Source organism: Canis aureus, chromosome 2 (assembly GCF_053574225.1).
Source record: "Canis aureus isolate CA01 chromosome 2, VMU_Caureus_v.1.0, whole genome shotgun sequence".
Classification (NCBI taxonomy): domain Eukaryota; kingdom Metazoa; phylum Chordata; class Mammalia; order Carnivora; family Canidae; genus Canis; species Canis aureus.
In genome coordinates, this window is record NC_135612.1 from 54148629 (window position 1) to 54176228 (window position 27600).

The window sequence follows — 27600 nt, forward strand, 5'->3', positions numbered from 1 at the left end:
ATTGAACCTTAAAGTTTTTTTTATTTCCTTTTTTTTGGGGTTAAGATTTTATATATTTATTCGAGATAGCACAAGTGGGAGAAGGGACAGAGGGAGAAGCTGACTTCCTGTTGAGCAGGGCACACGATGCGGGGCTCGATCCCAGGATCATGAACTGAGCCGAAGGCAGACACTTGACCCACTCAGCCACCCAGATGTCCCTACTTTTTTTTTTTTTTTTTTAAGATTCATTTATTTTGAGAGAGAAGGAGAGAGAGAACAAGCAGTAGGCGGAGAGGGAGAGAAAATCCCAAGCAGACTCCTTGCTGAGCACACAGCCAGATGCAGGGCTCAATCTCACAACCCTGAGATCATAACCTGAGTCAAAACCAAGAGTCAGCTGCTTAACCAACTGCACCACGTAGGCCCTAGGCCCTACTTATTTTTAAGTAATCCTGACACCTAACGTGGGGCTCAAACTCACCCCCAGATCAAGAGTCACTGGCTCCACCCACTGAACCAGCCTGGCATTCCCTACTGGCTTTTAAACCAGACAAAAGTGATCATAACAGGTCAGCTCCAACCACGAGTCATGGTAAAGATCAAGACTGAAGTGACTAGTGGAGCAGGATTATGAGTCTGAGGCCTCTCTACATAACCTGTTTGATTTGAGCCAATGTAGTAAATACTTGGGTTTTTTATAATTCAATATTTTTTAAAGATTTTTTTATTTGAGAGAGAGAGAATGAGGGGAGGGGGGCAGAAGGAGAGAATATTTAAGCAGACTCTCCAGTGAGACAGAGCCTGACTTGGGGCTCAGTCTCACAATCCATGCATGAGATAATGACCTGAGCTAACATCGAGTCAGACACTTAACTGACTGAGCAACCCAGGCGCCCTTAATTCAATATATATTTTTTAAAAATCAGAAACTTAAATGTGGGAAGTACAGAATAAGTAACTTTTTTCCCCTGAGCCATTTGAGATTACAGGCATACCTCCAAGATATTGCAGGTTCGGTTTCAGACCATGACAGTAAAAGCAATATCACAATAAAGCACATCAAATGAAAGTTCTAGTTTCCCAGTGTATATAAAAGTTATGTTTATACTGTAGTGTATTAAGTGTGCAATAGCATTGGGTCTTTAAAAAAACAGTGTACCTTAATTTAAAAAATACTTCGTTGCCAAAAAACCCCACTAATCATCATCTGAGCCTTCAGTGAGCTGTAATCCCTTTTGCTGGTGGAGGACTTTACCTTATTGATGATTGTTAAATTTTTTTTTTAATTTTATTTATTTATGATAGTCACAGAGAGAGAGAGAGAGGCAGAGACACAGGCAGAGGGAGAAGCAGGCTCCATGCACCAGGAGCCCGACGTGGGACTCGATCCCGGGTCTCCAGGATCGCGCCCTGGGCCAAAGGCAGGCGCCAAACTGCTGCGCCACCCAGGGATCCCTATTGATGATTGTTGACTAATCAGGGTGGTGGTTGCTGAAGGTGGGATAGCTGTGGCAGTTTCTTAGAATAAGTTTGCCACATCAATTGACTCTTTTCACTAATGATTTCTCTATAGTGGACAATGCTGTTTGATAGCATTTTACCCATAGTAGAACTTCTTAAAATTTTTTAAGTAGGTTCCATGCCCAGCATGGAGCCCAATGCCATTGTAGGGCTTAAATTCACAACCCTGAGATCAAGACCTAGGCTGAGATCAAGAGTTGGACAACTGAGCCACCCAGGTGCCCCTAGAACTTCTTTTAAATAATCTCTATACTCCATATGGGGCTCAAGTTTACAACCCTAAGATCAAAAGTCACATGTTCTACCAATTGAGCCACCCAGGCTCAGTAGAACTTTTTAAAATGAGAGTCAATCCAGGTTTATGTAATATTGTGAATCCTTTGCTGTCATTTTGACAATCTTCGTAATATCTTCACCAGTAGATCCCATCTCAAGAAACCACTTTGCTTATCCACAAGAAGCAGCTCCTCATCCATTCAAGTTTGATCTTGAGATTTTAGCACTTCAGTCTCATCTTCAGGTTCCACTTCGAATCCTAATTCTCTTGCTGTTTTCCACCACATCTGCAGTGACTTCCTCCATGGAAGTCTTGTGCCCCTCAAAGTCATCCATGAGGTTAAGAATCAACTTTTCCAAATTGAAATCCTGTTAATGTTGTTATTTTTATTTCTTACTGTGAGCCATGAATATTCTTAATGGCATCTAGAATGGTGAATCCTTTCCAGAATTATTGCCTTTGCTTTTGGTGTTGTAGCTATAGAATCATTGCCACAGTATCATGGAGATTTCCTCCTGTTTTCTTCTAAGAGTTTTATAGCTTTAGCTGTTACATTTGGGTCTTTGATCCATTTTAATTTTTGTATATGGTATAAGATAAGCTTCCAATTTCACTCTTTTATATGTGGATATCCAATTTTCCCCACACCATTTATTGAAAAGACTGTCCTTATAGTACCTATTTTGGAGTATTTTGTCATAAGTATGTATCACTCTTTTTAAAATTTTAAGTCATTTCTACACCTAACATGGGCCTTGAACTTGCAACCCTAAGATCGAGTTGCATGGTTTACTGACTGAGCCAGCCAGGCACCCCTGTAACTTTCTTTTTCTTTAGCAATGCTTTTGAGATTTATCCATGTCAATGCACATGGATGTTTAGTTCATTCCTTTAAACTATGTCATAATATTTCATTATTTGAATGGGCAGTATTTTCTTTATGCATTCCCTTTAAAAAAAATATTTAAGTAAGCTCTGCACCCGTCATAGGGTTGGAACTCACAACCCCAAGATCAAGAGTCCTATGCTCTACCAACTGAACCAGCCAGGCACCCCTATGCATTCCTCTTTTTCATAGGTTTTGTTTCCAGCTTTTTACCACACCACATAATGCTCCAGTGAACATCCTCATCCTCATCCATTTCTTTGTGCATATGAATCATGAGATGTGCTTTTATTTCTTCTGAACAAGCACCCCTGGAATAATATCTAAAATTATTGTGATCTAGAATTTTCATTCATGCTTTTTGAATTATAGTTTACAGTCAATACTTATTAGGGTTTATACACCCTGGATTTTTTTTCTTTCAGAAAAACACCTTTTTTCTTCCACTGAAGTTTTGTGCACTGCAAATTCTTAGTCTTCGCATGTTTGGAATGCCATTTCTCCCACTCTGAATAGCAGTGCAGCTAATACCAGATGGAGTTGGCAGTTATGTTCTTGCAGTCTGAATGTACTATTTCATGGACTCCAGGTATCTATTGATGCTAACTAGATGTCTGCTGTCATTTTGGTGGTCTTTTGGAATTTCTTTGTGGTTGATTTTTAGGGTTTTATTTGCAAATATATGTGGGTGAGGATTTTTTTTTCTTGAAATGTCCCTTTCTTGGAACTTGACAAGCACTTTTCCTTCCGAGGACTCCTATATATCTATCTTCATGTCTTTCTTTTTTTTTTTTTTTTATGATAGTCACACACAGAGAGAGAGAAAGAGGCAGAGACATAGGCAGAGGGAGAAGCAGGCTCCATGCACCGGGAGCCCGACGTGGGATTTGATCCCGGGTCTCCAGGATCGCGCCCTGGGCCAAAGGCAGGCGCCAAACCGCTGCGCCACCCAGGGATCCCTCTATCTTCATTTCTGAAGAATGCACCCACTTTCCTTTTGATGGTTTCCTCTTCCTTACTCACTGGTCTCTCCTAAACACACTACTAAACATTCTGTCCATGCTTCCAAGCCTATCTGCCATATTTCTTTTTCTTTTTTAAGATTTTACTTATTTGAGAGAGAGCACACACAAGTAGTGAGAGGGGCAGAGGGAGAGAGGGAGAATCTTAAGCAGGCTCCTCACTGAGCACAGAGCCCAACATGGAGCTTGATCCCAGGACCCTGAGATCACAACCTGAGCCGAAACCAAGAGTTGGATGCTCAATCAACTGAGCCATCCAGGTGCCCCTATCTGCCATATTTCTTAACCTCTCCTTTATAGTTTTCTTTTAGCTCCATGATGTGTTCAAGCGATTCCTCAGCTCTGTTTTCCAAATCTACAAGTGCCTGTATCGTCTGCACTAAATCCAGAGTTTCTCCCACACGTAGACTATACTTCAATGAAGTATTGTTTGGGGCTGCTTACATTGTCATGTTTTGGCTTGCAGCTTCTTTGCTTCCTTGTCCTATGCTCCCTGCTCGACCTGGCTCTGCCCTCTCGGCATTCCTCGGTTACTCCCAGTCACCTATGTGTCCCACATGGACTCTGACGACCCTGCACTGCTCTCCTTCCCAGCTCATTCGCTTGAGCTGTGCAGCTTCCCATCTGCTCAGGGCTGTCTCTGTTCTCTCCACTCTGGGTCATAGGACCACAGGCCTACGCTCTTGCCATTGTTAATATTTCACTTACCATTCCAAGACATCAAGAGTTGAGGAGGTAGTGGTACAAGGATGCTCATTGCTCTGGTCCTAGTGCAGGTCCCTAGGCATGCCGACAGGGAGACCTGCCACCTTTCCCCCTCCACTGCAAGAGCTCCTCCAGGCTTCCACACTCAAAGCTTTGTCTTAAATCTTCAACCCCATCACATTTCAAGTGCTGGCAAGTCCTCATGTCCATCTGCTCGGGTTTCTTGTGCCCACAGAAATCATGATCAGGTCAGGCTTCTTCTCAGGTAGGGAGATCCAAAGTCAGAACCCAGGATGGACAGAGACTCTTTGCAGATCCATTGGGTAACAACTCTTAAGAAGTCCTGAACTGATTTCCCACAGACCCTAAGTAAAACTGAGATTTGTTGCGAAGGATCTGGCCTCCTCCTCTATCACCTGTTCTTGCATGAGAACTGCCCTTAAAGTGTTGTACACATTTTTGTTAGTGAGAAGCAATGATATGTTTCAGAGAGCTCTATTTTGGTTGGAAAGCCTCATTCCTACTACCCAGACTGTGATGTTCCTCCTCTGTAGGTCCTGAGTGCAGTTAGCAGACCACTGTGATGGTGGGGTGGGTGGGTGAGCTTCAGCCTGGAGATGCTGTTCTTTCTACAGGCCTTGATCTATGCCCACACCCTGGGGAGCTGAGTCAGTGCCTGGCTCAACCTGCACAGGAGAACCCGGTTCCTGCCCACTTGTCTATGGTTCCTTTTCTTCATGGGAAGTGGATAGTTCAAAGTGGATGGAGGGGTGCAGGAAGAGAATTCTACTTCCAGGGGTTGAAGTTGCTTCTGTGTCCTGTCCTGGTTTTTTTTTTTTTTTTTCAATTTTGATTTTTATTATTTTAAAAAGTATTTAAATTCAATTTGCCAACATATAATACCCAGTGTTCATAAAAATATGGAATGCTTCATGAATTTGTAGGTCATCCTTGTGCAGGGGCCATGCTAATCGTTCCAATTTTAGTATACATGCTGCCAAAGCGAGAACTCCTGTCCTGGTTCTAATTATGATTATAACCCTCAGAACTGAGGCTTCAGTGTCAGAGCTCCATGGTAAAGGGCTGCTGCTTGCCTTAAAATCATAGGCCCATTTCCAAATGAATGTGTGCAAAAGAATTGCTTGGAAGCTTGTTAAAAATGCTGATTCTCTGACTGCTACTCCAAGAAGTTGGTTCAGTAGGTTGGGCCCAGGAATCGGCTTTCCCTCCTACGCACCACAGGAAAGTTTCTTTCTGGTTCTTGTTACAGGGCAGTCTCAACAAGCCTTGGTCTCTGCTCCATGGGCCCTCATCCCAGCATCCAGGCGTAAGGGGTGGCCCTTGCCAAGACAGGCCAACAAGCTGGACCTGAAACAAATACTTCTAGTGATTCTGGACCACACCTTGAATAACAAAAGCTGCCTGAAATACTTTTCAAAGGCCAGTCAGTGTGGAGGATTAAAGATCGTTTCTGGCAGATGAACAATTTCATGATACATCTAAGACCTCCAAAGATAATAGCCTTTATTCTGCTAATTTCCTGGGGTGGGGGTGGGGTTCACAGAGTCTCCCTTATCATTTGATTACAAGTCATATGATACCAGCAAATAACACCTGCTATAATATAACTGCTCAGCGTCCTTTACTAATAAGATTACAGTTCCTGTTTATTGAACTCTTCTATGTATCTTATTTCTTCTACTACGATACAGACAGGATTCCACATGCCCTGGCTTGATGCTGGTGACAACAGCTCTGGATGACCTGGAAAAACTCTTGATCTTCCGGCAGCTGTGGAGCAGGCCCTGGGGACCCCAAAGCAAGCTTTGCTCCTGAAGTAATTAACTCATCAATATTGGAAGTGCTGCAAATATTTTCTCCCAATCTGACATTTGTGTTGTACTGTGATGTTTTCCATCATACATAAACTTTCAATAATTTTTGGTGGTAAAACATCTCTTCCCGTATTGTATCTTTTAGGTTTTGTGTTATGTTTAAAACAGAGCTTCCCACACCAGAGATCTAATAATACCCTGTATTTTCTTCAATGAATTTTGTAGCTTAACTGTTTTGGTTTCTTCCCTCTGGAACTAATTTTGGTGGAAACCGTGAGCTACAGATCTAACTCTTACTTTGAGGGCCGGTTGTCTTAAAGTACTATTTATTAAGCAATCCATCTTTTCCCCACTTTAAATACTCCTTTCATCCTGCCAAATTCTCATCTGCCTGGGGGTCTGCTGGACTCTGCCTTTTGTTACATCTGCCTGCCCAACCCCACTCCAGGTCAGAGGGACCACTCCCGGCACTTGCAAGTTCTTGGGGCAGGCCACGTGCCTTTGACCCCCGCAGCGCTCCCCACCCCCGACTCACCATCATTCAGAATGTGTTAATATTCTCACATATTTTACTCTTCCAAATGAACTTTAGAACTCATCAAATCCCCAAAGTATCCAACTGCATTGGAATACATTGAATTTATGGGCTGATTCTGAGAGAACCGAAGTCTCTACAGAAGCATGTCTATCGTGTGTGTCCACTTACAGAACTCTCTTAGATTTTGTATCTAAGATGTTCTATTGTCTGCAAATGATGACAGTTGTAACTTCCTTCTCCTTTGCCTGCCTGCTCTCCTGCAAGGGCAACAGTACCAGGGCACTGCTAAAAGGTAGTACATCCTTGGCTAGTTTCCAACTTGTAATGGGATGCCTGGGGTGTCTGACTCTAGAATGTCAGTAACTGCTGGTTTATGATAGAAGTTTATCTAGATTAGGATGTTCCTTTATAATCTTAACTTACTAAGATTTTTAATGAGGGATAGATCTTAAACTTTACCAAATATTGTTTCAGCATCTATAGAGACTATCAAAAACTTTTCTCTATTAATTGAAGCTGAAATGAAGGCTAATGAGTAGTCATACTGCCTCCTAATTTATGCTACATGTCTCTAGTCTCTGTGCCAGGATTCAAACACTTCTGTAGAAGAAGGTATCAAAAGTGAAGCTTCATATCCTGACTATAGGGATGGGGCTGAAAGCCTTCTCAAATTGCTCACACTCATGGGCGCCTCAGTTCCTCTTCAGGGAAAGGAAGTATGCCAGACCAAATGCCCCCCCAGGATGGGAAGGAACTCCCAAGGGACAGTGGTGTGCAGAGCACAAGAAGTGAAGAGGGGTCAGATAGGATGGAAGAGCCCCCACGTCCCTGCCACCATCCCACACATCAACATACAGACCGACTGCCCATGATGAGATGGGGGTTTTGGTATCTGAAGTATTCTATGACCTCTGGCCATGAGATGGTCTCTACTAAGTCCCTTCCTGCCACACCACATTCCCTAGCAGGGCGTGCAGGCCAGGGAGCACTTATGGTGGAGTCATCACAAGAAGCAGGGATTCCTCTTCCACCCCACTGCTAAGCCTGGGTCCCCATCCCCCACCTCCCAGCCGTCACTCAGCTCCTGCTGGTCACATCAGTCCCTACGTAACCAGAGGGCCCCCCCCCAGAGCCAGCTCTTGCCTACAGTTACTGTGGTGCTGGGCTGCTACCCACTTAGCCTCCCCTACCTGTTTTGATTCTGATTCCCCTCCATCCCATTTGGGGAGAAGGGTGGGTGTTAGAGCCTGTGCCCAACTGGGTGCTACTCAAAAGTCAAAGCAGATGCTGGCACCCCCCACTCTGGCCAAGGGCCCTCTTGTCACCTTCTCACTAGCGTCTGCCCTATCTACCCAACACTGGGTTTGGGGCTGCCACTGAACACAGAAGCAAGGATAAAAGAAAATGAGGGCAGAGCCCAGTGTGTCACAGTTCTGAGAGGTAGATCGGGACAGGATACCCATCTGGTTTGTCCAACCCGACCTTCTGTAAGAGGCAGTCTCTGTGGATGAACTTTCTTTTCAGGCCACAGGAAGCCCTAGCCCAAGCGGAGGCGAAAGGTGGCAATCTCCATGGGCTCCAGGTAGACATCAGTGCTGTTGGAGGGTGCGGCCAGTGGGTACAGTAATGTCAGTGAGGTCGGCTGCAGGAAACCTACATCCAGGCCATGGAAGAGGCTCCCCAGGGCTGCCTGTGGAGAGGAACATGGTACAGGGCTGGGCTGGGTGCCCACGTGCTGCACGATGTGGCTCTTCCTCTGCATGTCTCATTACCTTTCAAAGAACCTTGTGGAGGCTCTGACCCCTGTGGGCAGCATGGTGCCTACCTGCACTTGTGAGTCTGTGTTTGACCTCAGGGGCTCACTGAGGTCTGCTCAACTTTGCAGCCGGCCCACGGAGGGCAGAGGAGGAGGCACTGTACTGAGCAGGAGCTCCCTGAGCACAGTGACTGCGTCTGGGTCCACTCTGGCCTCCAGATGCCCAGCACAGGCCGTGGCTGGGGAGCATGTACCAGACTAGCTTATACCATGAAAAGAGCTTAAGGACTAGCAGCACCAGGCTTCTGGGGTTTTATTTCTGGTGTTTTCTACCTTGTCTGACAGCTGCCCCTGCTATCAGGGCACAAGTTCTCCAGCTGTTGGGCCTCGCCAGGAACTCGCTCCCACCAGGCCTCGCTTGCTTTAAAAACACTCATCGGTGGGATGCCTGGGTGGCTCAGTGGTTGAGCACCTGCCCCTGGCTCAGGGCGTGATCCTGCAGTCTCAGGATCGAGTCCCACATCAGGCTCCTTGCCTGGAACCTGCTTTTCCCTCTGCCTCTGTCTCTGCCTTTCTCTCTCTGTGTCTTTCTTAAATGTATTTTTAAAAAGATTTTATTTATTTATGATAGAGAGAGAGAGAGAGGGAGAGGGAGAGAGGCAGAGACACAGGCAGAGAGAGAAGCAAGCTCCATGCTGGGAGCCCGACGTGGGACTCAATCCCCGGACTCCAGGATCACACCCCAGGCCAAAGGCAGGGCTGAACTGCTGAGCCACCCAGCGATCCCCTCTCTCTGTGTCTTTCATGAACAAATAAATAAAATATTTAAAACAAACAAACAAAATACTCATCGGCAGCTTCCCCTTTTCTCTCCCAAAAAGGTCCTGGAGGGCCCCCCACCCTCAGCCTCGCCCTCATTTTCCACCTCACTGCAGTCTCCTCAAGCTGCCTAGCCTACCCAGCCTGGTGCTGTTTCCCTGCCCACACCTGGGCCCCACCCCCATCACCCCGGGCCCACCTCCCCCTGGCCCTGCTCCCCATGACCCCACTCCCCTCTCCAGGCCCCACTCCCCCAGACTGCCCCCACCCCGTCCTCTCCCCATTCCCCATGGATGTCCCTCCCCCAGGCCCCCCTCTCCCAGCCCTGCTCACCTTGCCTTGGCTTGTGCTGCAGTTGAAGCCCAAGTTCTTGGCCTCAAGGCCACAGTCAAAACCCTTGCGGTGTAAGATGAGTGCGGTCTCTGCTGATGGCAAGGCATCATCCTGGTGACAGACACACAAGGGGTGGGGGGGAGGGTGGTACTGGCGCTGCTTGGGGCTCCCAGAGGAGCAGAGGGCCATCCCCAGAGGGCAGTACTGGGACCGGAGGCGCTGGGCCGAGAGGCCCAAATCCAGTCCTGGAGGCGGGGGCTGCGCGGATACTCACCTCGGCCTGCAGGGTGCGCAGGTTGAGCAGGTGGAAGTCACAGGGCAGGGAGGAGGCCAGGGGATGAAAGGAGCGTAGACCAGGGCCGGGGAGCTGCCTCTTGGCCACAGGCAGGGCAAACACTGGGATATTCAGGTACATGGAGGTCAGGTGGCTGAGGAGGGACGGGTAGCTGCTGGTGTGGCCATCCTGGACCTGCAAGGTTGGCCCGAGGTGTGGGTGAGGGGGGCAGCGGGAGCACACCCAGGTGGAGCAAGCTTCCCCAGTATGTCTAGAAGGCTCCAGGGCCCTGCACGGCCACTTTCCATCTCACACAACTTAGAGAGGACTATTTACTAGGCCACCTCTCCTTGGCCTTTGGAGGTTTTTGCTGATGTGACACTACCCTGAGCACCGTCTCCCATCACAGATTCTCAGAGTGGAGGATGGGAAACAGACAGACATGTGCCTCACACAGATGATGGACAGAGTGCCCTGAGTAATCCTGCAGTTCTGAGCACGGTCCTGTGTCCACAGCACTGGGCCTGGTCTTCGGCCCAGGGGTCCCCACGGTTGTGTCCCCAAGGACTGCCCCTTCGGTGGCTAACCTGGACTTTCTCTAAGGCGGCCCCTTGTCCATATTCCGGACTTGTCCCTCATGCCAATCTCCTTCCAATCACCCAGAATCTCTCACTTACACCTCCCCTGACCTCTGCCCCCCACTCAGCAGTGTCCTCACCCCTACCCCACCCTCTCCCTACTGTGGCTCAGTTCAAGCCACCAACATTTCTCGCTTGAGTGGCCTGTAGACCATCCTCCACCTCCAGTCTCCCTGATGATGCACCCACTCTTGCTGCCAGAGTGACAGGCTTAGGGCAGGGCCACTGTCAGGGTCCCTCACTGGCCTCCAATAGAGTCCAGACTCTCCTACCAGCTGTTCCAGGCAAACGACCTCTGACCTCATGCCAACCTAGCAGTGGCCACTAGAACTTTCTGCAGAGATGGAAATACACTAAACCAGCACTGAGTATAGAGTAGCTGCTAGCCACCTATGGCCACTAGACACTTGAAATGTGGCTGGTATGAATGAAGACCTGAATCTGTTATTGTATATAGTTTTAATTATTTCAAATAATCACATGTGGCTAGAAGCTATGGCATGGATAAGCCACTCTAGTCTGGCTGAGGGAACTCAGTGCTGTTCCCTGGTGTCTCCTACCTTGCCCTGTACCTTGCTCCATGTGATTAGATCAGACCTGCATTCATCACAGCAGTGTCTGGCTGACACGTCCCCCAGAAGCTGTCCTCCATCCCGTGGCTCACACCATTCTCTCCCTCCTCAGTACCAGAGAGCATATTCCTAGTCTTACACACAGAGCATATCCCCCACCCCTCCGCCTGAGCGAAGTCCTAGAGAGTAGGGCCAATAACACAGGTGTTTGTGTCCCTCTCAGGCCTTAAAGCACAGCAGGTGCTCACTATCTCCTGAGCAAGTAGGACTGAGCCCCGGACATGGGAGCCCAAGGGCAGGCTCTGTTGTCCGCAGGCTCCAACTCCAGTTACACCTTGCTAACGCTAGTCCGACACCCCATTGCTGGCCCTTACCTCAAGGTTATTGGTCCTGCTGCTGTGAAAGATCAAGTCCCTAAACATGGCTGCCAGTTTGGAGAAAAAGCCAGGCTGGTGGGGGCAAAGAAAGCCATGAGATGAATGGGGCTGGAGCAGATGGGGTCAGAGGACACAAGGGTGGGTGGGGGCACAGGTGACAGGAGGCTGTGGCAGACAGAGGTGCCAGGGTGCGGAGTGTCAGATACACCCCCCATGCCCCAGGAAAGCCCTACTCTCACTACCCCTGCCCACCTCTAGCTCTGCTGCCCAAGGGACCAGCCTGACCTGGTTCCCAGTCAGGGAGGCCCAGAATTTACCTCACTGCCCAGGGTTCGCCGTTCCAACAGGAGGCGGAAATGGTTGCAGGTTCTTTTATTGTCCTTGAGCCCTTGGCCCAGACCCCGGTTGTCATCTTGCATGAGCCGTCGGTCCAGGATCACCTCCAGCTGGCCTAGGGAAGTCAACTGTGAGCCCCCGGCCCGCGACCCCCACCCCCAAGCAGACCGTGAGCTCTGGAAGAAGCAGCCCAACCACAGGCCCCAAGGGAACAACCTGGTGAGCTAACCAACCGGAAGTGGAGCTGCTCAGGAGAGGAAGAGTTACGGGACCTGCGGCTGGAAGGGGTTAAGGGAAGGGTCAGCAACACAGAAGAGGAAACGAGGTCCAGAGCAGACAAGCAGGCGCTGGCAGTCTCCCACCCCCAGGCTCTGTGCCTCAGGACCGAGGGCAGGCCCAGGAGTTCAGGCCAGGAGCCCTACCTGGACTGCCTACCTAAACACAGCAAACAAGCCAACACAACACTGCCCTGGATGGCCCATGGCGCCGGCTGCAGGGGCCCCAAGCTGCAGCATGGGCAGACTTCGTTGTGAGTAGAACACAAGCCCCCCCGCCCCTGTTCTACTCCGGGACAGACTCCAGCGCTGCCGCCTCATCTGTCACCAGGAAAGCGCAGACGACAGGCAGATGGCAAATCAGTCAGAAGCTCAAATTAGGCATCACTGAGCGCTGTCCTGGGGAAAAGACATGGCAGGTGACCGCCTAGGCCTTCTTTGTAAAACAGACTTGGGGAAGGGGCTCACTGCAAAGCTGACATATGTTGAGGTGAGGATTTTCCCCAGCACCTGTTTTTTTAAGAATCTGGAGGGAGTCCACTCAGGTAGCCCTATCCATCTCCCCAGCCCAACTGTGACTCCTGTTGTTCCTAAGCCTTTTTACCTAGAGCAACTTTTTGGGGGAAGATATACCAAAGTTCTAAAATGGACCCCTGCATATAAAACAATAATCTCTGAGCACACTGTTTCCCAGACGGCAGAGAGAATCAAATGGGAACACTGGGCTCAGCTGGCAATCGATGGCACAGACAGAGCCAGGCAGTCTGACAGTGGGATGATCCTGGGTGGAGGGACACTCCTTCAGCAGGGAGTCAGGCCTCCACTGCCCTAGCCACAGCACGCCCATACAGCCTGGACCAGGCTCTCGGCTCAGCCCCATATACAAATGCTCCATCCCAAACACGGCAGATCTGAAGGCCTCAGAGGCCACCAAGGACTGTTCACTTGACCCTGAGAACAGGGGAGCTGCCTCAGCTTGCCAACAATGCCCAGCTCCAGGCCAGTACTCTTCATGGGCTTGTTTCAATTCTTAAGAACACCATTCTCTTTTTTAACGATCTTTAGTAGAAACAGTATCTATCTTTCTCCACTGCTAAATTTTTTAAAATTTTATTTTTAAAATTTTTCTTTAAAGCAAGAGAGCAAGAAATAAGAGAAAGAAAGAGAGAGAGAACCTCAAGGAAGCTCCATGCCCACTGTGGAGCCCAATGTGGGGCTCAGTCTCACAACCCCAAGATCATGAAGTGAGCCGAAATTAAGAATCAGACACTTAGCTGACTGAGGCACCCAGGCACCCCTGCTAAATATTTCATTATAAACATCAAATGCACTTTTCCAACAGCCCTGCTTCCATCCCTGGCCAGGAGAAGGAGGCTGCACACCTCAGTTGCAAATCACCATTCAATACCCTGGTGCTTCTTAAAGAGACCCAACAGGACCCCCTGCCCTGGCCGCCTCTGCTAGGGCAGAGGGTGACAGCACATGTCTGCCTTCCTGCCATGCCCGTGTGTGACTGGCAGGAGCTGTTAATGTTCTCCAAGTATGGAGGTGATTGTGGACTGGGGAGGGATGGGGCTCCCTGAGAAGAGAGGCCTTGGGGCAGAAGTGGGCTCTACTTCATCCTCTAAACTTCTCAGAGCCCTGCTCCCCGCTCACCATCGTGCAGACTGGAGACACCCAGGGCCTGGGCAGTGTGCAGTGTGAGGCGGTTCTGCGCATCCTGGATGTAGGCCATGACTGGCATGGGGTAGAAATTGGCCTGCAGAGGCAGCTTCTTCAGATAGCGCCGGGGCTGCACCTGGAAGCGGGAGACCAGTGGATCAAGGGCATCCAGGCACCACTCAGGCCCAAGGGGTCCCGGGTCTGAAGGAGTCCCTCATCATCCTCGCCTCTGATTCCTCTTCCTCCATGCCCAGTGCCTGTGGTGTGTGGGCCCAGGGCCCCAAGAATCACCTGAAAGCCATTGAGGTCCGTGAAGAAGGCACCCTGGCTGTCAATGTCTGTGTGGATGCGCAGGGCCAGCTCCTTGTTGATGTAATCCCGGATGTCCACCAAGGACGACATGTCCAGAGACAGCCCCTCCACCCCTGGGCATAAGAACAGACAGAGCATAAAGAGGCCTAAGGGATGGGGCCAGGAGAGGCTGCACCCAACCCTCTGGCAGCCCCCAGCATTTCCGTAGGACCTTCACTCCAAGAGAATTAATGCCATCCCTGTCTCAAATGATCCATTTGTTGGGAAAGACGCACAAGCAGATACCCAGCAGAAGGACGAGCGTGGCATAGCCTGTGCAGCCCTGACCTCTGTTCTGACTGTCCTCATCTTCAGGGCTCACCTGGCAGATTATATAGCCGGACCACCTGGCGAATATGCTCGTAGTATGCCACCACCTCCGAGAAGAAAGGGCCTTCGGTGACACGCAGCACGGGGGGGTCCTTGGGGATATAGGGCTGGGGAAAGAGCAGGAGACAGCTAAAGCCACAGCACAGAACACAAAGCAGGGAGGTACCAGCCCAGCACTGGTAAAAGTACTTGTTTCCAGCAGGCTCTGGCCTGACACCCTGGCTGAGCTGGCCCAAGGCCCCAGGTGACATTCCTCAGCCCACCCCACCTCCAAGAGGCAGCCTGGGCAAGGCCCCTGGCAGGCAGGGATGACCCTCTTCACTGCTTCAGTTCCTGTGGTTTCTTGGACCCTGTGTTAGCAGGGCTTCCCAGGGCCTGCCAGGTTTCTGGAATCTTTAGGGTACCTGGGCCTCCCCGTCAGGCAGGAAGAGGTAGGCTCCACTCTTGTCTTTGGACGCGCGGGTGCCATAGATGAGGAACTCCATGTCCACCCGCCGCTCCTGCTCCTCGTCCACCCTTCGGATGCTCTGCCAAAAAACACAGCCCTGACCCCTGGCCCCACACCAGCATGTCAGGCCTGCCTCCTGGGAGGGCACGGACAAAGTTTCCCAAGGAGCCAGCCCCACTTCCCTGTGCTGTCACCCGGAGCCAAGAAGGTCCAGTCTGAGGCCTGCCGCCAGCGAGGGGGTGGCTCAGCACTGCCCCCCCACAGGGCACACCCTCCTCAGCCCCTGGCCCGGGCCCTTTACCTTGAGGAGCCCGGTAAGGCCTGAGAACCAGACCTGCATGTAGCGGTTGCTGAGGGCGAAGTCACTGGTGCCAGAGTCAATGATGCGCAGTGGGAAAGCGTCCTGCCTGCTGACGGCCAGCTGACGGCCATGCAGGTAGACACGCACAGAGGAGGGCAGGGTGCGGTGCCCATCGAGGCCCAGCTGCAGCTGTAGCACGCTGAGGCCCAGGGCCGGCAGGCGGATGGGCATAGATACCTGCTGGCACAGAAGGGGTGAGGAGGCATGGCCCACGGCATGGGCATTCGTTCTGGGCATTCCAGACTGGAATCCCAGGCCTGCACCACTCACTCACTGAGAAGGTCTGATCGAATCCCTATACCTACTGGGGCCTCTGTCCCCTACCCCCAAAAGTGGAGGTGACCTCACTTGCCTCTGGTCAGACTTTAGGAGTCTCATATGATATCTGAAAAACTATGGAACGGGAAGCACGCATTAAGCCTTCAATAACTACTTGCTGAAGGAAGGAATGGAAGGACAATCCAGCCCCCACTTTTACTATTCCCTTACTACACCCAACTTCACCTTCCTTTCAGGGATGGACTCAAGTCCCAAGAGTGACTGTTCTCTGGGCAGCCCTCTCCCTAAGACCCCCCTCCCCAACCTGGGTAATAAGCAAGAGGATGGGGAGCTGGTGTCACAGGCAGAGTGAGGCCCTGGGGAGAAGCCACAGGTCAGCACTGAGGGTTGGGGCCCACCTCCAGGGCCCCACCTCACCTGGCAGACATCAGAGACCATGTCGGTGGCAGAGCTCCAGTGTGCACTGATCTGCACAGCCAGGGGCTGGCCCTCCTCTGAAAGGACCCGCACCCGGGGCGAGCTGACCAACAGGGACACCACACTCAGCCGCTCCTGTTCCAGCGGGTTGAAGAGCACCACATACCTGCGGGCAGAGGCAGGCTCACCTAGGAGGCCACTGCTCCTGGGCAGTGGAAACAGAACAGCAGCCAGGCCAAGAGTCCTGCGGCGCTTGGACAGATGTGGGAGTGAGATGGTGTGGGGAGCCGGAGCGGCTTCACCTCTGCACCTGGCCTGGTCTGGCTTACCTGGGTGAGGAATCTAGCTGGATCACTGTGCGCTCTGGCAGTGTGTCGTGATTTAAGCGGGTTTCATCCTAGGATTAAATGGGTGGGGAGGGAACAATCATCACGGGGTTTGGCCTGGCTCAGCCAAACCCTTGCTGACCTCCCCCGCCCCTGACTGTCCTAGATGTGGACCACCAGCTGCACTAGGCACAGATCTTTCCCACTAGGACAGGAAGGGAAGAAGAGCAACCACCTCAGACCATAGTTCTTGGATGGGACTGCACGCGCCAGAGAACACCCCGAGCGGATTGAGAAGTGGGGCTCACCATTTGGAGGAAGGGTGCCTCAGGGTCGAAGTGGTAGGTCTCCTTGTCCCCCAACACCAGATAGTGAGCAGCATTGATGATTACTTGCTTCAGGTTGACAAGGGAGCGCAGAAGCCTGGGGGGGTGGGCAGAAGCAGGACCATGGAAAAGTGGCCACACACCATCCATCTCTCTAGCAGGAAGAACCCTCGGCAGGCCTGCTCACTGACTGCCCAGCATGGCCTTTAGGACAGGATCCGACCGGGAGGAGAGGGCTCCCACCTGACGCCATAGTCGGCCACAACTGCCTCTTTGGCGGTGCCGGTGATGGCATCGTGGTGCTGGAAGAGTCCCAGGGTGCGCCGAGCTTCCGTCAGAAGGGCGAAGTTAGAGAGTGGGTATTGGCTAGCCAGTCCAGAGCGGCGGGCGTGAGCTACAGCCAGGCTGTACAGAATCTCTGCCCCCCTGCCCAGAGAGAGAGGTCAGTCTCTGCCCATACAACTCCCAGGCCCACCTTGCTAAGCTAGCCATCTTCTTTCTACCACGTCTCTGCCGGCCTTGGTCTTCAAGCCCTTCTAGTACATTCTGAGCCAATCTAGCTCCTCAAACCCCAGAGGCTATTCTACTTTCTCTAGCCTATAGGGGTGGGGAGTGAGTCTCACCGCAGGTGGGCTTCCAGGACCCGGTCCAAGCTCTTGTAAAAGGGCCGTGAAGTGTAGTAGCCTGTCCAGTAATGGTCCTCCCGGTCCGCATAGGAGAAGAAGTCCCCACTTAGCACAGGGAACCCTGGAGGCCGGGCCCCTGGTTCTACCCCTGTCTTCTTGTACAGGGCGTCGAAATAGTCAGAGAGGGTACCAAACTGGGCCTGTGGAGACCCCAAAAACCCACTCCCATCAGTTCCAGAGTTTCTAGGAGTTGTGGACCCCCAGGGCTGTGGCTGGGCACTAGGTGGAGGGATTCTGCTCCACACAGGCAGTCACCCCATGTCCTACCCCGCTGGACCCCTCACAGAAGCTGGGGAGCCTGAGAAGAAATTCTGACATAAAAGGGAGACCCTGCCCAAGAGTCAGGCACAGACCCCTGCCCTGGGGCTGGTAATGGGAGCAGCGAGCCTCTCAGGCCAAGCTGTAGCACTGCAGAGGGAACCCTCCCCACCCAGCTCAGCGCCCCCTCCCACCTGCACATGGAGGTCAGGCTTGCTGTTGAGGAAGTCAAAGAGCCGCTGGTAGTTAAAGAACTGGGCATCCCACTCCTGGGGCTTGTCATATCGGAAGTCGTCCCCCAGAGGCACCAGGAGGACGTTACTTCGGAAGAGCCGGGACTTCTTGCGATACTGGTCCAGGAGCAGCGCAGCCCTGTGGGGAAAGAGCCCCCGGCCCAACGAGGGGTCTCAGTGGTGGAGGGAGGGGGGCAGAGCCAGCCCCAGAGACCCCCTGAGCACACCCACCAAGGGGTCCCTGCATCTGTGGTGTGCACACCTGGAGGGGGAACCTGTCCCCGGGAGCCCAGAGTTCTCTGGATGCTCCTGATAGCAGGGGGCTGTCTTTGTATGCTAGCTGCTGTTTCTGGGTTTGGTTCCCTCCCAGAGCTGCCTTCGGACCCGCAGGACCCCGTACCCCTCTCCCTCCGTGGTTCTCCTTCAGATCCAAGCCGTGCCACACTCCTCTGTGCCTTCCCTCCCAGCTCTGCAAGCCCAGCCCCTCCATTACCCAGCGGTTGTCCAGCAGCCCCTGGGCCTATGGCCCTCAGAATGTGGGGCCCAGCCCTGGATGTGAGAGGCCAGGGTGGATGGCCAGACCCCACCCTTTGGCTGGCTTGGGGTGTGGGTGCATCAGTGGGGGTGCCTCTGAGAGCCCCACGGTCATCCCTGGAGCTAACATCAGCCACCATGCGTGTTCCCACGCACTCGGTTCATGAAGTTTGGCAAGTTCTTTCTTCTAAATTTTTCTATGCTCTTTTCTGAGGCTAAGGGTAGGACCTTACATTGACATTGAATAAATCACATCTGGTCAGATTCGACCCACATCACACACCAGCTGTTGACATCCTTTGGGATCCTGATTCTGACACTCCAGCTTCACTTTGCCCACCTGGTTAGCCTCATAGCACCGAAGAGCCCAGAATCAGAGCCAGACTATGCCAACTTCACATGTATTAGGCTGAGTGACCCTGGCCAAGTTACTTAACCTCTCTGGGCCTCAGTTTTTATAAAATGAGAAGGATGTTTATACCTACCACCATGATGTTATGAGAATTAAAATGAACTAAGTGAACTAATATATATTAAACACTCAGAACAATCCTTGGCACATAGCAAAAACTATAAATACACATTTGTCATTTTCTTTTTTAGCCATGTTACTAGTAAAATCAATAGAAAAACAGAGCCTTGCAGCCTTTCATTAAAGCCTCTTTCTCTTTTTAGACGAACCTAGTAATTGGCGTATTACTGATACCATAGTTCAACCAGTCACTAATCTACTAAACTATGCTGATCCAGCTGATACTTCTTTACTCTGTTCTCAAAAGAAGATTCCTCCAATACCATTCTTCCCTAATTTATCAGCCTAGGGAACCCTTCAAAGGAGAAAACAAAGTTACTCTCATGACTTGCTCTCTGCAAACCTGAGCTGGCATCTGAAGGCCACAGCTGCTGCTTTAAGAAAAACCCTGCCCTAACAGCTCTAGATTCTTGCTTAGAACCACTATTGAGATTTCTGGGTTCCAGAAACAAAAGACCACTTTCTTTCCCCTTTGGTCACATGTTTCACTGCCTGGACATCATGGAAATCAGAGCACTGCAACACGAAAACCAGTTCAACTTGTTATATTCTCAAGGCCAGTTGGTTCCGGCTGTTCTAGAACACTCTCGGTCTGCCCTCTCCCAGGGGTGTGGACTTCAGCAACAAAGACATCTTTGGGGGTCCCTAACGACCCTCAAGGGACAGTGTGCCTTCTCTGAGGCTGGGGGCTCTTGAGCAGGACTAATGTGCATCTGAATGGGGTGCCGGGTCCATGAGCACTGGGGGTCCTGGTCAATCTCTAGCAAAGGCAGGATGTCTGCACTAAATGAAGACATATTAGGTAAAGTGCATGGAACTTTATCTCTTTTGAGAATTATTCACTGCTGAGTCAGCCAACTGGCTCTGGCTGGGAAACATACTCATTTGGGAAAATAAAACCATTCTGGAAAAGGTGGTTCCTAAGGGCCATTCTAGTTTTCCAGGAGGCTCTGTAAAGGAGCTGCCACCCTAGTGGCTGCAGATCTGAACTCAACCACTGAGCCCACCTCCCATTTCACAGAGGTACAACCTGAAGTTCCTCCGTGCAGTAGAGTCCTGACCAGGGCCAGGTCTCCTGGGTCCTCTATGTGGTAAAAATGGCCCAGCCCAGGCTGGGGACAAATACCTCTCAGCCACGTTTGCCTCTGTGATCGCCCGAGGTGGCACCTTCCAGGGGCAGTTGATGCGTCCACCAGGCAAGCGTTTGAAATCAAACTGGCAGCAGATCTTGGGGTCTGGGCCGCAGGTATGGGGCACATCATAGCTGTAGAAGGGCATCATGTGGCAGAAGATGTCTGTGCTAGAGTCTGAGTCTGTAGAAGACACACCAGGCAGTCAGCCACCAGCAGGCAGCCAGGGAGCTGGGCACGGGGATGGCGGCAGGGTGAGGATCTGCCCCAGCTACGGGAAGCTCTGACAGAAGATGAGGCCTGAACCAGACCTAAGGCTGCAGAAGATGTGCAGGCCAGGAGTGAGGACACAGAGCGGCTCTGGAGCCCACGGGTCCTCCAGCATGTGCTGTGCTCAGACCCTCAGTATAGAAAGCAGGCCCTGTAGAGGCCAGAGGTCAGTGTAATCCCCAACCTAACCTGAAGGAGAGGAGCACTTCTGGCAGTCTGCACCAGTGCTTGCTGGTCCGCTCTAAGACACTGGGTCTTATTTCTCACACCCCTGCCCTTCCCCAGTGAGAACTACTCCTGTGACCCCTCCACCCTACCTGGTCTTACCCCAGGTCTGCCTCCACATGAACTCCAGACTGTGGGTGGAAGCAAAGTGCTTCTTGATGGCATAATGCACCCTCTGAATCAGCATGCTGGTCAGGTTGGCACGGCGCAGCAGGTAAGGGATGGTGGGGCTGTATCCGAAGGGGTCCACAGCCCAGCCAGAGCGTGGGGTTGCACCTGGGAGGACACGGGAACCAGAGGTCCTGAACACCTTAGGACCTGGCCTTCTGGGCCTGGGAACCCAGCTCCCTTCTTAACATTATGCCAAGCCCATGCTAGTGGAACCAGTCCAGAAAGAAACCACCCAGTGCCAATTCCTGTGCCTTACAGGACCCTGCTGTCCCCTGGGCCCAGCTGTGAGGGCAGACCCCTATTCCTGAGCCCAGACTCACCAAGGTTTTTCTCCAGCCACTGGTGTCCCTCGATGAGCTGGTCAATCAGCGCAAAGTAATGGGAATTGGCCTCGTCTGGCATCACCCAGCCTCCTGTCACAATCTCCAGCTGCCCATTTCCCACCAGCCTAGAGTGAAGGACTCACTCAGCATGCAGCAGGGAATCTCTGCCCAGTCCTGTCAACCAGGAGATTCCAGGACCAGTGTGCACTAGCCTCACTGAGTCCGCTCACCCAAACCCAAGATGAACTGAACAAATGTGCACCTGCTTCTCCTTCCCTACAACCTCCATGCGGCCCAGCCTGCCTCTCACTGTACCTCCACCTGCACTTCCAAGGGCCAGGCCTCATGCTCCTTCTTCATTTGTGCAGACACCTTCACGTGACTGATTTCTCCTGACACCAGTGACCGTCAAACCAGTTCCTGCCTTCTTACTCTCACCCTCTCTACTGTCACTCCTCCCTGCCCCACTTCCCCCTGTGTCTCCTTGCCACCTGGGCACCCACAGCTTGGCATCCAGCTGCTCTGGCACTCATCCCAGGACCCAGGCAATAGCTCTCCCGATCTTCCCCAGCAGGCACTGGCCTTCGGACGGCTGCTTTCTTTTGGGCATTGATGTTTTCCCACCACTTGGCAAAGAAGGAGACTTCCGCCCAGAGGAAGCGCCGCCGGGGGTCCTCCTGCAGTTTGGACACCATGCTGTTGAGGATGTGCTGGGTCTGCTCTGTGTAGTACTTGTCAAAGGTCTTGATCCAGCCTGGGGAGCCAACACAGGGTTCCCTAAGGATGCCAGCATCCACGTCTGCCCCTCACTTACCTTTGCCATCAGAAAGCCCCCTGCACAGCCCAGCTCCCGGAGCTCTGCTGGGTCCTCACCTGGATCATTGTGGGAGTGTGGTACCACGAACACCTGCAGGTCTTCCGCATCCCAGTCATGAGGGCTGTAGGAGATGTCGAAGCCTTGCTTCCATACACCGCCATCCACATTGTCAAATGGCAGCTCCTCTGATATAGTCAGCATCTGCCAAGCCAGAGAGCAGCTCAGGACCCATCCACAGCCACCAGACCTCCCTGCCAGCGCTGGCCCCTACCTGCAGCTCTGGCTTCTGGCCTCGGCCCCCCAAAGCAAACTGGCAATCTTGAGGGGAGATGGAGAAGAAGCTGGGCCGGGGCTCTGGTGGCACCACCCAGGAGCCATTGGCCATGTAGTAGGGCAGCAGGGCAGGCGGGCCCTCTGCGTTGGCTGTCAGCTCCAGCACAGAGTCCTTGATGTGGCTAATGATTTCATGGTTCTCCTCCAACAGCTGCTCCAGCTGCTCAATGCGGTTCTGCAGCACAGAAATTTGGCTCTGCCAAAAGACCAGAAAGCAATCACCCACGGCTCCTTGTGCCACAGGGAGGCTCTCTGCATGGGGCCCACCACCCGAAGCCTGACTGTGATCCTTCCTTTCTCCTATGCAGGCAGAACCATGAGCCTATAGGGCTGGACAGGCTCTGGTCATATAAGTGAAGATCTCCAAATCACTACAGAGGACTGCAATCCACTTGGGTGGGGAGTACACTCATGCCTATTCTCAACAACTGGTGTGGCCTATCTGGAGCACTGCGCTGACTAGGACTCCATCCGGGCTTAGTGGGAAAGAATGCTGCAATCCGTTAGCACTGTCTGCCAAGAATTCAAGAGGATGGAGTGGCAGTACATATTTCTCCTTCCTTCTTTCTTTTTGCTGTCATTATGTTTATCTTTGGGCTTCTAGAAAACCTGCCAATTGGGAAGAAATGCTCCTTTCCTGGGCTGACACTGACTCTCAACCCAAGCTCAGATGACTTGTATGTGAAGAGACCAGCAAGCAGGCATGACTCACCCGGGGGAAGTTCCCACCATTCTGGTGACGGGTGGGATCATGCTGCACTCGGTCCAGCATGAGGTAGAGTGAGAAGACGGCCACACAGAAGATAGCAGCCCCACACACTGTCACCTGCTTTTTCAGCTTCATACTGGCCCCCACATGGACCTGGTGGGAGGGACACCATAAAGGGCTCCAGCAGGCAAAATCCCTCTGTTCAGTCTTTCCACCAAATGCGCCCCAGGAGTTCCTGAGTGCTACTCTCAAGGCATGCTTATTTGCCTGACTCCAAAGGAAAACACATCTCTAAGCATCAAATCCCAACACTGGCTGTGGATCCTCCTCTCTTGGCTGAGACACAGAAAGCACCAGAAGCACATGTGGAGCTGGTCCTGTCTGGTTCTGAGGACAGCTCTGGCCTGAGGATGCAGAGGATGCTTTTTCCCAGGGTAATGCCATAAAAAACACGCCTGGCTCACAAACTTCCCAGCTCTGACTCCAGAGTTCCCCACATGACCTCCTGATTCTAACTAGTTTCCCACAGAGCTTGCCTACAACACAGACACAGCCAGTCAGAGGTGGGTGTCCAGCCTCTCTGGCCACGTGCTTCTAGTGAATAAAACTGGTATTTAGTCTGATTTAAAGAAATGGACAGGAAAGCCTTTCTCTCTGCCCTCTTGGAGCAGAATGAGGCTTGCAGAAAGAGCTCCTGGCACAGCGTCGCTCTTTTTCTCATAAGAAAAAACAGAATGAGTGTAAAAAGCAGCAAGAGCAGCTTATGTTTCTAACATAAAGCAGGGCCCTGCGTCTATTCCCGGCTAGTTCTGACTCCTGCAGTGGGTAACTTTCAGCCTTTGCTTCTAGAGCGCTTGGAGAGACCCCCTGAGAAGCCGGCAGCGACTGGTGCCCAAGGTCCCCTGGCCAGGGAGAGGCTGGGCACAGTGGCTCCGCAGTGGGGCGACTCCAGAGGGGGGGCCAGTGCCCGCTGTCACCGCGCGCGGGCCCCCACTTGCCTGCTCGGGGGCGGGAGGCCGCTAGGTGCGGGGCCGCGCGTGGGCGGAACCGCCGCTCCGGAGACTGGCTCCCGCCCTGGGCCCGAGGAGCTCTGTCGCCTCTGCGCGTCGTGCCCTACTTAGAGCGATCTGATTCCTCTCAGAAGCCTCCGGGCAATATTTTTAGCCCTCGGAGGTTGGGTCTAGGCCAAAGTGGGTGGAGCTGCGGGGAGAGAGTTGGGTCACAGGGTGGGGAGGCACCTGCCACCGGTCTTCCGTGGCCCGCCGGCCGGCCGGCCCAGCCCCCTCCCGGCCCTCCGCCCGGCCGCGGCCCTCGCCGCCCCTCCCGGCCCCGGGGACCGCAACGACAACGGCCGGGGACGGGAGCGCGGGCCGCCTCCGACCCGAAGCACCGCTTGCGCTCCTGCCCCCCAACCCGGCCGCGGCCCGGAGCGGGGAGGCGGTGGGCAGCCGGAGCCCTCCCCCGGGTCCGCCCGACGCGTTACCGTCCGCGGCCGGCCTCCGCGCCGCTCCGGGCCCCGCCGGCCGAGCTGCGCCCCTCACATCCCCGGGGGCGGCGGCCCGCGCAGAGGCAGCGATGCAGGCGAAGGCGGGCGTCCGCCCAGCCGTCGCCGCCGGCTCCGCGCGCCGCAGCCGCGCTCCCGCGGGGCCAGGGCCGCCCTCGCGCTCCGCTGCGCCCGCCCCGCGCCCGCCCCGCGCCCGCCCCGCGCCCGCCCCGTCCCCCTCCCGCGGCCGCCCGGCAGACCAGCGCGAGGGGCGGGGACAGCTGCGCCGCGCCCCCTCCGCGCCGGCCCGGCCCCGCCCCGCCGCACCGCACCGCCCCGCCCCCGCCCGCCGCCCGCCGCCCGCCGCCCGCCGCCCCCCGCCCCGGCGCCCCTCGCGCGCTCCCCGCCGCCGTCCCGGGGCGCCGGCAGCGGGACCGCAGTGCGCAGCCGCGGCCCGGGCCCGGCCTCTGCGCGCTGCGGCGCCTCCGCGAGGGGCGCGCAACTTTATTTTGCTGGGTCTTCCCAGCGTCAGCGCACTGCCGAGCAGTGGTAGAAAGCTGTCGCCTCCATTTCAGCCGCTTAATGGGGAAGCCCATTTTCCGGGTCCGCTCTGTGTCGCCCCAGGTCGCCATAACTTGATGCAGTTGACGCCTCTCCGGCCGAGGGGTACTGCCCCCCGTGGCTGCCGGGCCTTGATCCAGATCCCTTTCCGTGCCCGCTACACAGTCAATAAGAGATTATTGTCGTGGTGGTTCTCCTTTCGCTGGGCACCTGGGTGGTTCACAATTTTGCAGCATCATAAACCATACCGCAGTGAACATCTCCATGCATCCCACATTTGTTTTCCTTGTATAGTATTACCTTAGGACGAATTCGCAGTAGTGAAGTTACCTGGCACAGCACAGTGGCTTATAGGGCCGTAAGATCACCACTGAAGCTGCCAGGTGGGCCTGCCACATTCCTGTAGCCTCAGCTGGTAAGGAGATGACCTGGGCTGTAAGGATAAAGACCCACATAACTGAAGGTACTTGCCATCCTATTGCTCCACCAAAGGATTGTGCTATCAGTTACTAACGAACGGCTGAGTATTGCTTACACGGGTTTTTGTTTGATTAACGAGATTGATACTGTCATCTCTCTGTTCTAACTCCCATCTCTTTCATTCCCGCAAACACTCTTCTTGGTTTATTTACAAACTGAAAGGCCTGGTACTAGGGTGTTAGACCTAGGCGAGGTTCACGGTCCCTTATGTCTTTCTGTTTTGCTCTGTGTTCTGGGAAATTTATTTTCCAATTGACTTTTTCATTTTGGCAATCATAATTTTCAAGAGCTCTTGTTTGTTCCCTGATGATTTTTTTGGGGGGGTGAATTTTTTATATTTTATTTTTAAAGATTGTTTATTTATTCATGAGAGAGAGACAGGCAGAGGGAGAAGCAGGGAGCCCGATGTGGGACTCGATCCCCGGACTCTAGGATCACGCCCTGGGCCAAAGGCAGATGCTCAACCGCTGAGCCACCCAGGCATTCCCAAGAGGGGGGGGGGTGATTTTTAAAAATTGAGGTATAATTTACAGTTTATGGTACAAGTCTTATGTGTGCAGCTTAGTTTTTTTAAAAAGAATTTATTTATTCTTTTAAAAAGACACACAGAGAGAGGCAGAGACATAGGCAGAGGGAGATGCAGCCTTCCTGTGGGGAGCCTGATATGAGACTCGATTCCAGACCCTGGGATCATGACCTGAGCCAAAGGCAGATACTCAACCACTGAGCCACCCAGGAGTCCCTTGTTAGTTTTGATAAATGTATAGACAAGTATAATTACCACTCAGATCGAAACAGAACATTCCCATCACCCCCAAAATGTTCCTCTGTGTCAAGAGGTCAAGCAGTCTCAAAGCACAGCACAGTGGCTAATAGGGCCATAAGATCACCACTGAAGCTGCCAGGTGGGCCTGCCACATTCCTGTAGCCTCAGCTGGTAAGGAGATGACAAGTCCCACTGGATCCAGATAGCTTTCTACTTACATAGACAGCAAAAGCAAGGCAAGCATGGTGTCAGCTTTCCCGAGTCAGAGACAGGAGTGAGCTGGAGGGACCAGAGGAGCAGCAAGGCCACAGGACTCTCTGTGGCTCAGGAGCCAACTCAACTACAATCAGACACTTTCATGGCCTGAAGCTGAGCTCTAAGTGGAGAGAGGGGCCAGATGGAAGGCTAGGAGGGAGACGAGAGGAGGCCTGGGGACTGTCCCCACTCTGCCAGGCTGCTTATGTCCTCTTGTTCCAGGGGGGATCCCAGGCCACATGTTGCAGAAGGAATCATGTGTTCTTTCAAGACTTGGATGGTTCCGTGGTCAAGACTCACCTTTGTGGCCTGTCAAGAGCTAAGCAAGGTTATCAGGGTACTGGGCAGTAGCTGCTTCCCACAACTCTACTTCCTGCCACCCCAGCCTTTCATGTATCCAGCTAAGAATTATTTTCAGGAGCATAGCCACTCCATTGGAGAGCTAGATATACTTACAAATATTTGGGCTTGGACCAAATATTTCCTGTTTAACATCAGATGAGAGTGACCACAACTGTGCCTCCCAGTAGGATGATCAGGCCCACTTGGAGGACAGACCACAGTCAGGCTCCCTACTCGGAGAGCCAAACTGCTATGTCCCAGATACAACTGGGGATTGACTTCAGACCCACCCTATTTATAAGTCAAGAGACAGATCACTTTTCTTTATTAATTTGAGTGCAGCAAGAGGTGGTGGTAACCGTGAATATGCTGCCTTGACTGGCCAGCACAAAGCCTGGAGCAAAAGAATTGTCTATCATCACTTGTACTACAGAGTTTAGACTGGTTTGTATTTGGCAGGCACATATAGGCCTAATGTCCTCAGGCATAACCAGGGCAGCAGGAGAAACACCAGGTTAGGATCTCCCAGCCCTGGCTGTTTTTGCTGCTGTAGGTTCCAGCAGCCTGGTTTCCTGGAGGTAGGGGTGATATGGGAAAAGGAAGAGTAAGGGGGACTAAATACAGGGTTTGAGTCTCCTCCAGCCAGCTGAAACCTCTTTTCTCCCTCTCCCCAACCTTATAAACACTCTCTGAATGAGAACCACCCTTTTCTGGAATTGCCACATTTAGAAACCACACTGCCTTGTCTCAAGGGTGTGCTCTATTGGGAGCTATTTTCAGTTGTCTACTTATCTTTTTTTAGTTTCTCCTTTAAGAGTACCTTCCAGGGCGCTTGGGTAGCTCAGC

The 27600-nt window shown here is 52.6% G+C and overlaps 1 protein-coding gene and 1 pseudogene across 4 annotated transcripts; both read right to left on the reverse strand.

The window, feature by feature from the left end:
• Window positions 1-5307: 5307 nt before the first annotated feature.
• Window positions 5308-5399, reverse strand: LOC144304278 (U6 spliceosomal RNA; annotated as a pseudogene).
• Window positions 5400-5900: 501 nt separating this feature from the next.
• MAN2A2 (mannosidase alpha class 2A member 2) lies at window positions 5901-24503 on the reverse strand. 4 transcript variants are annotated; one of them, XM_077872417.1, is made up of 25 exons: window positions 24351-24502; window positions 23866-24067; window positions 22871-23020; window positions 22097-22354; window positions 21882-22026; window positions 21591-21762; window positions 21006-21133; window positions 20617-20790; window positions 20016-20202; window positions 17785-17962; window positions 17270-17472; window positions 16890-17072; window positions 16629-16743; window positions 16324-16391; window positions 15995-16160; window positions 15239-15475; window positions 14894-15016; window positions 14482-14596; window positions 14100-14233; window positions 13803-13944; window positions 11853-11986; window positions 11533-11607; window positions 9949-10143; window positions 9675-9785; window positions 5901-8456 (listed from the first exon to the last, which is right to left on the reverse strand). In XM_077872417.1, the coding sequence occupies exons 3-25, from the start codon at window positions 23000-23002 to the stop codon at window positions 8304-8306; spliced, it is 3528 nt and encodes a 1175-aa protein (XP_077728543.1). In that variant the 5' UTR covers window positions 23003-23020; window positions 23866-24067; window positions 24351-24502; the 3' UTR covers window positions 5901-8303. The 4 variants fall into 4 exon arrangements, with proteins under 4 accessions (XP_077728543.1, XP_077728562.1, XP_077728552.1 ...); XM_077872436.1 differs by lacking the exon at window positions 16890-17072; XM_077872426.1 differs by lacking the exon at window positions 11533-11607.
• Window positions 24504-27600: the final 3097 nt, after the last annotated feature.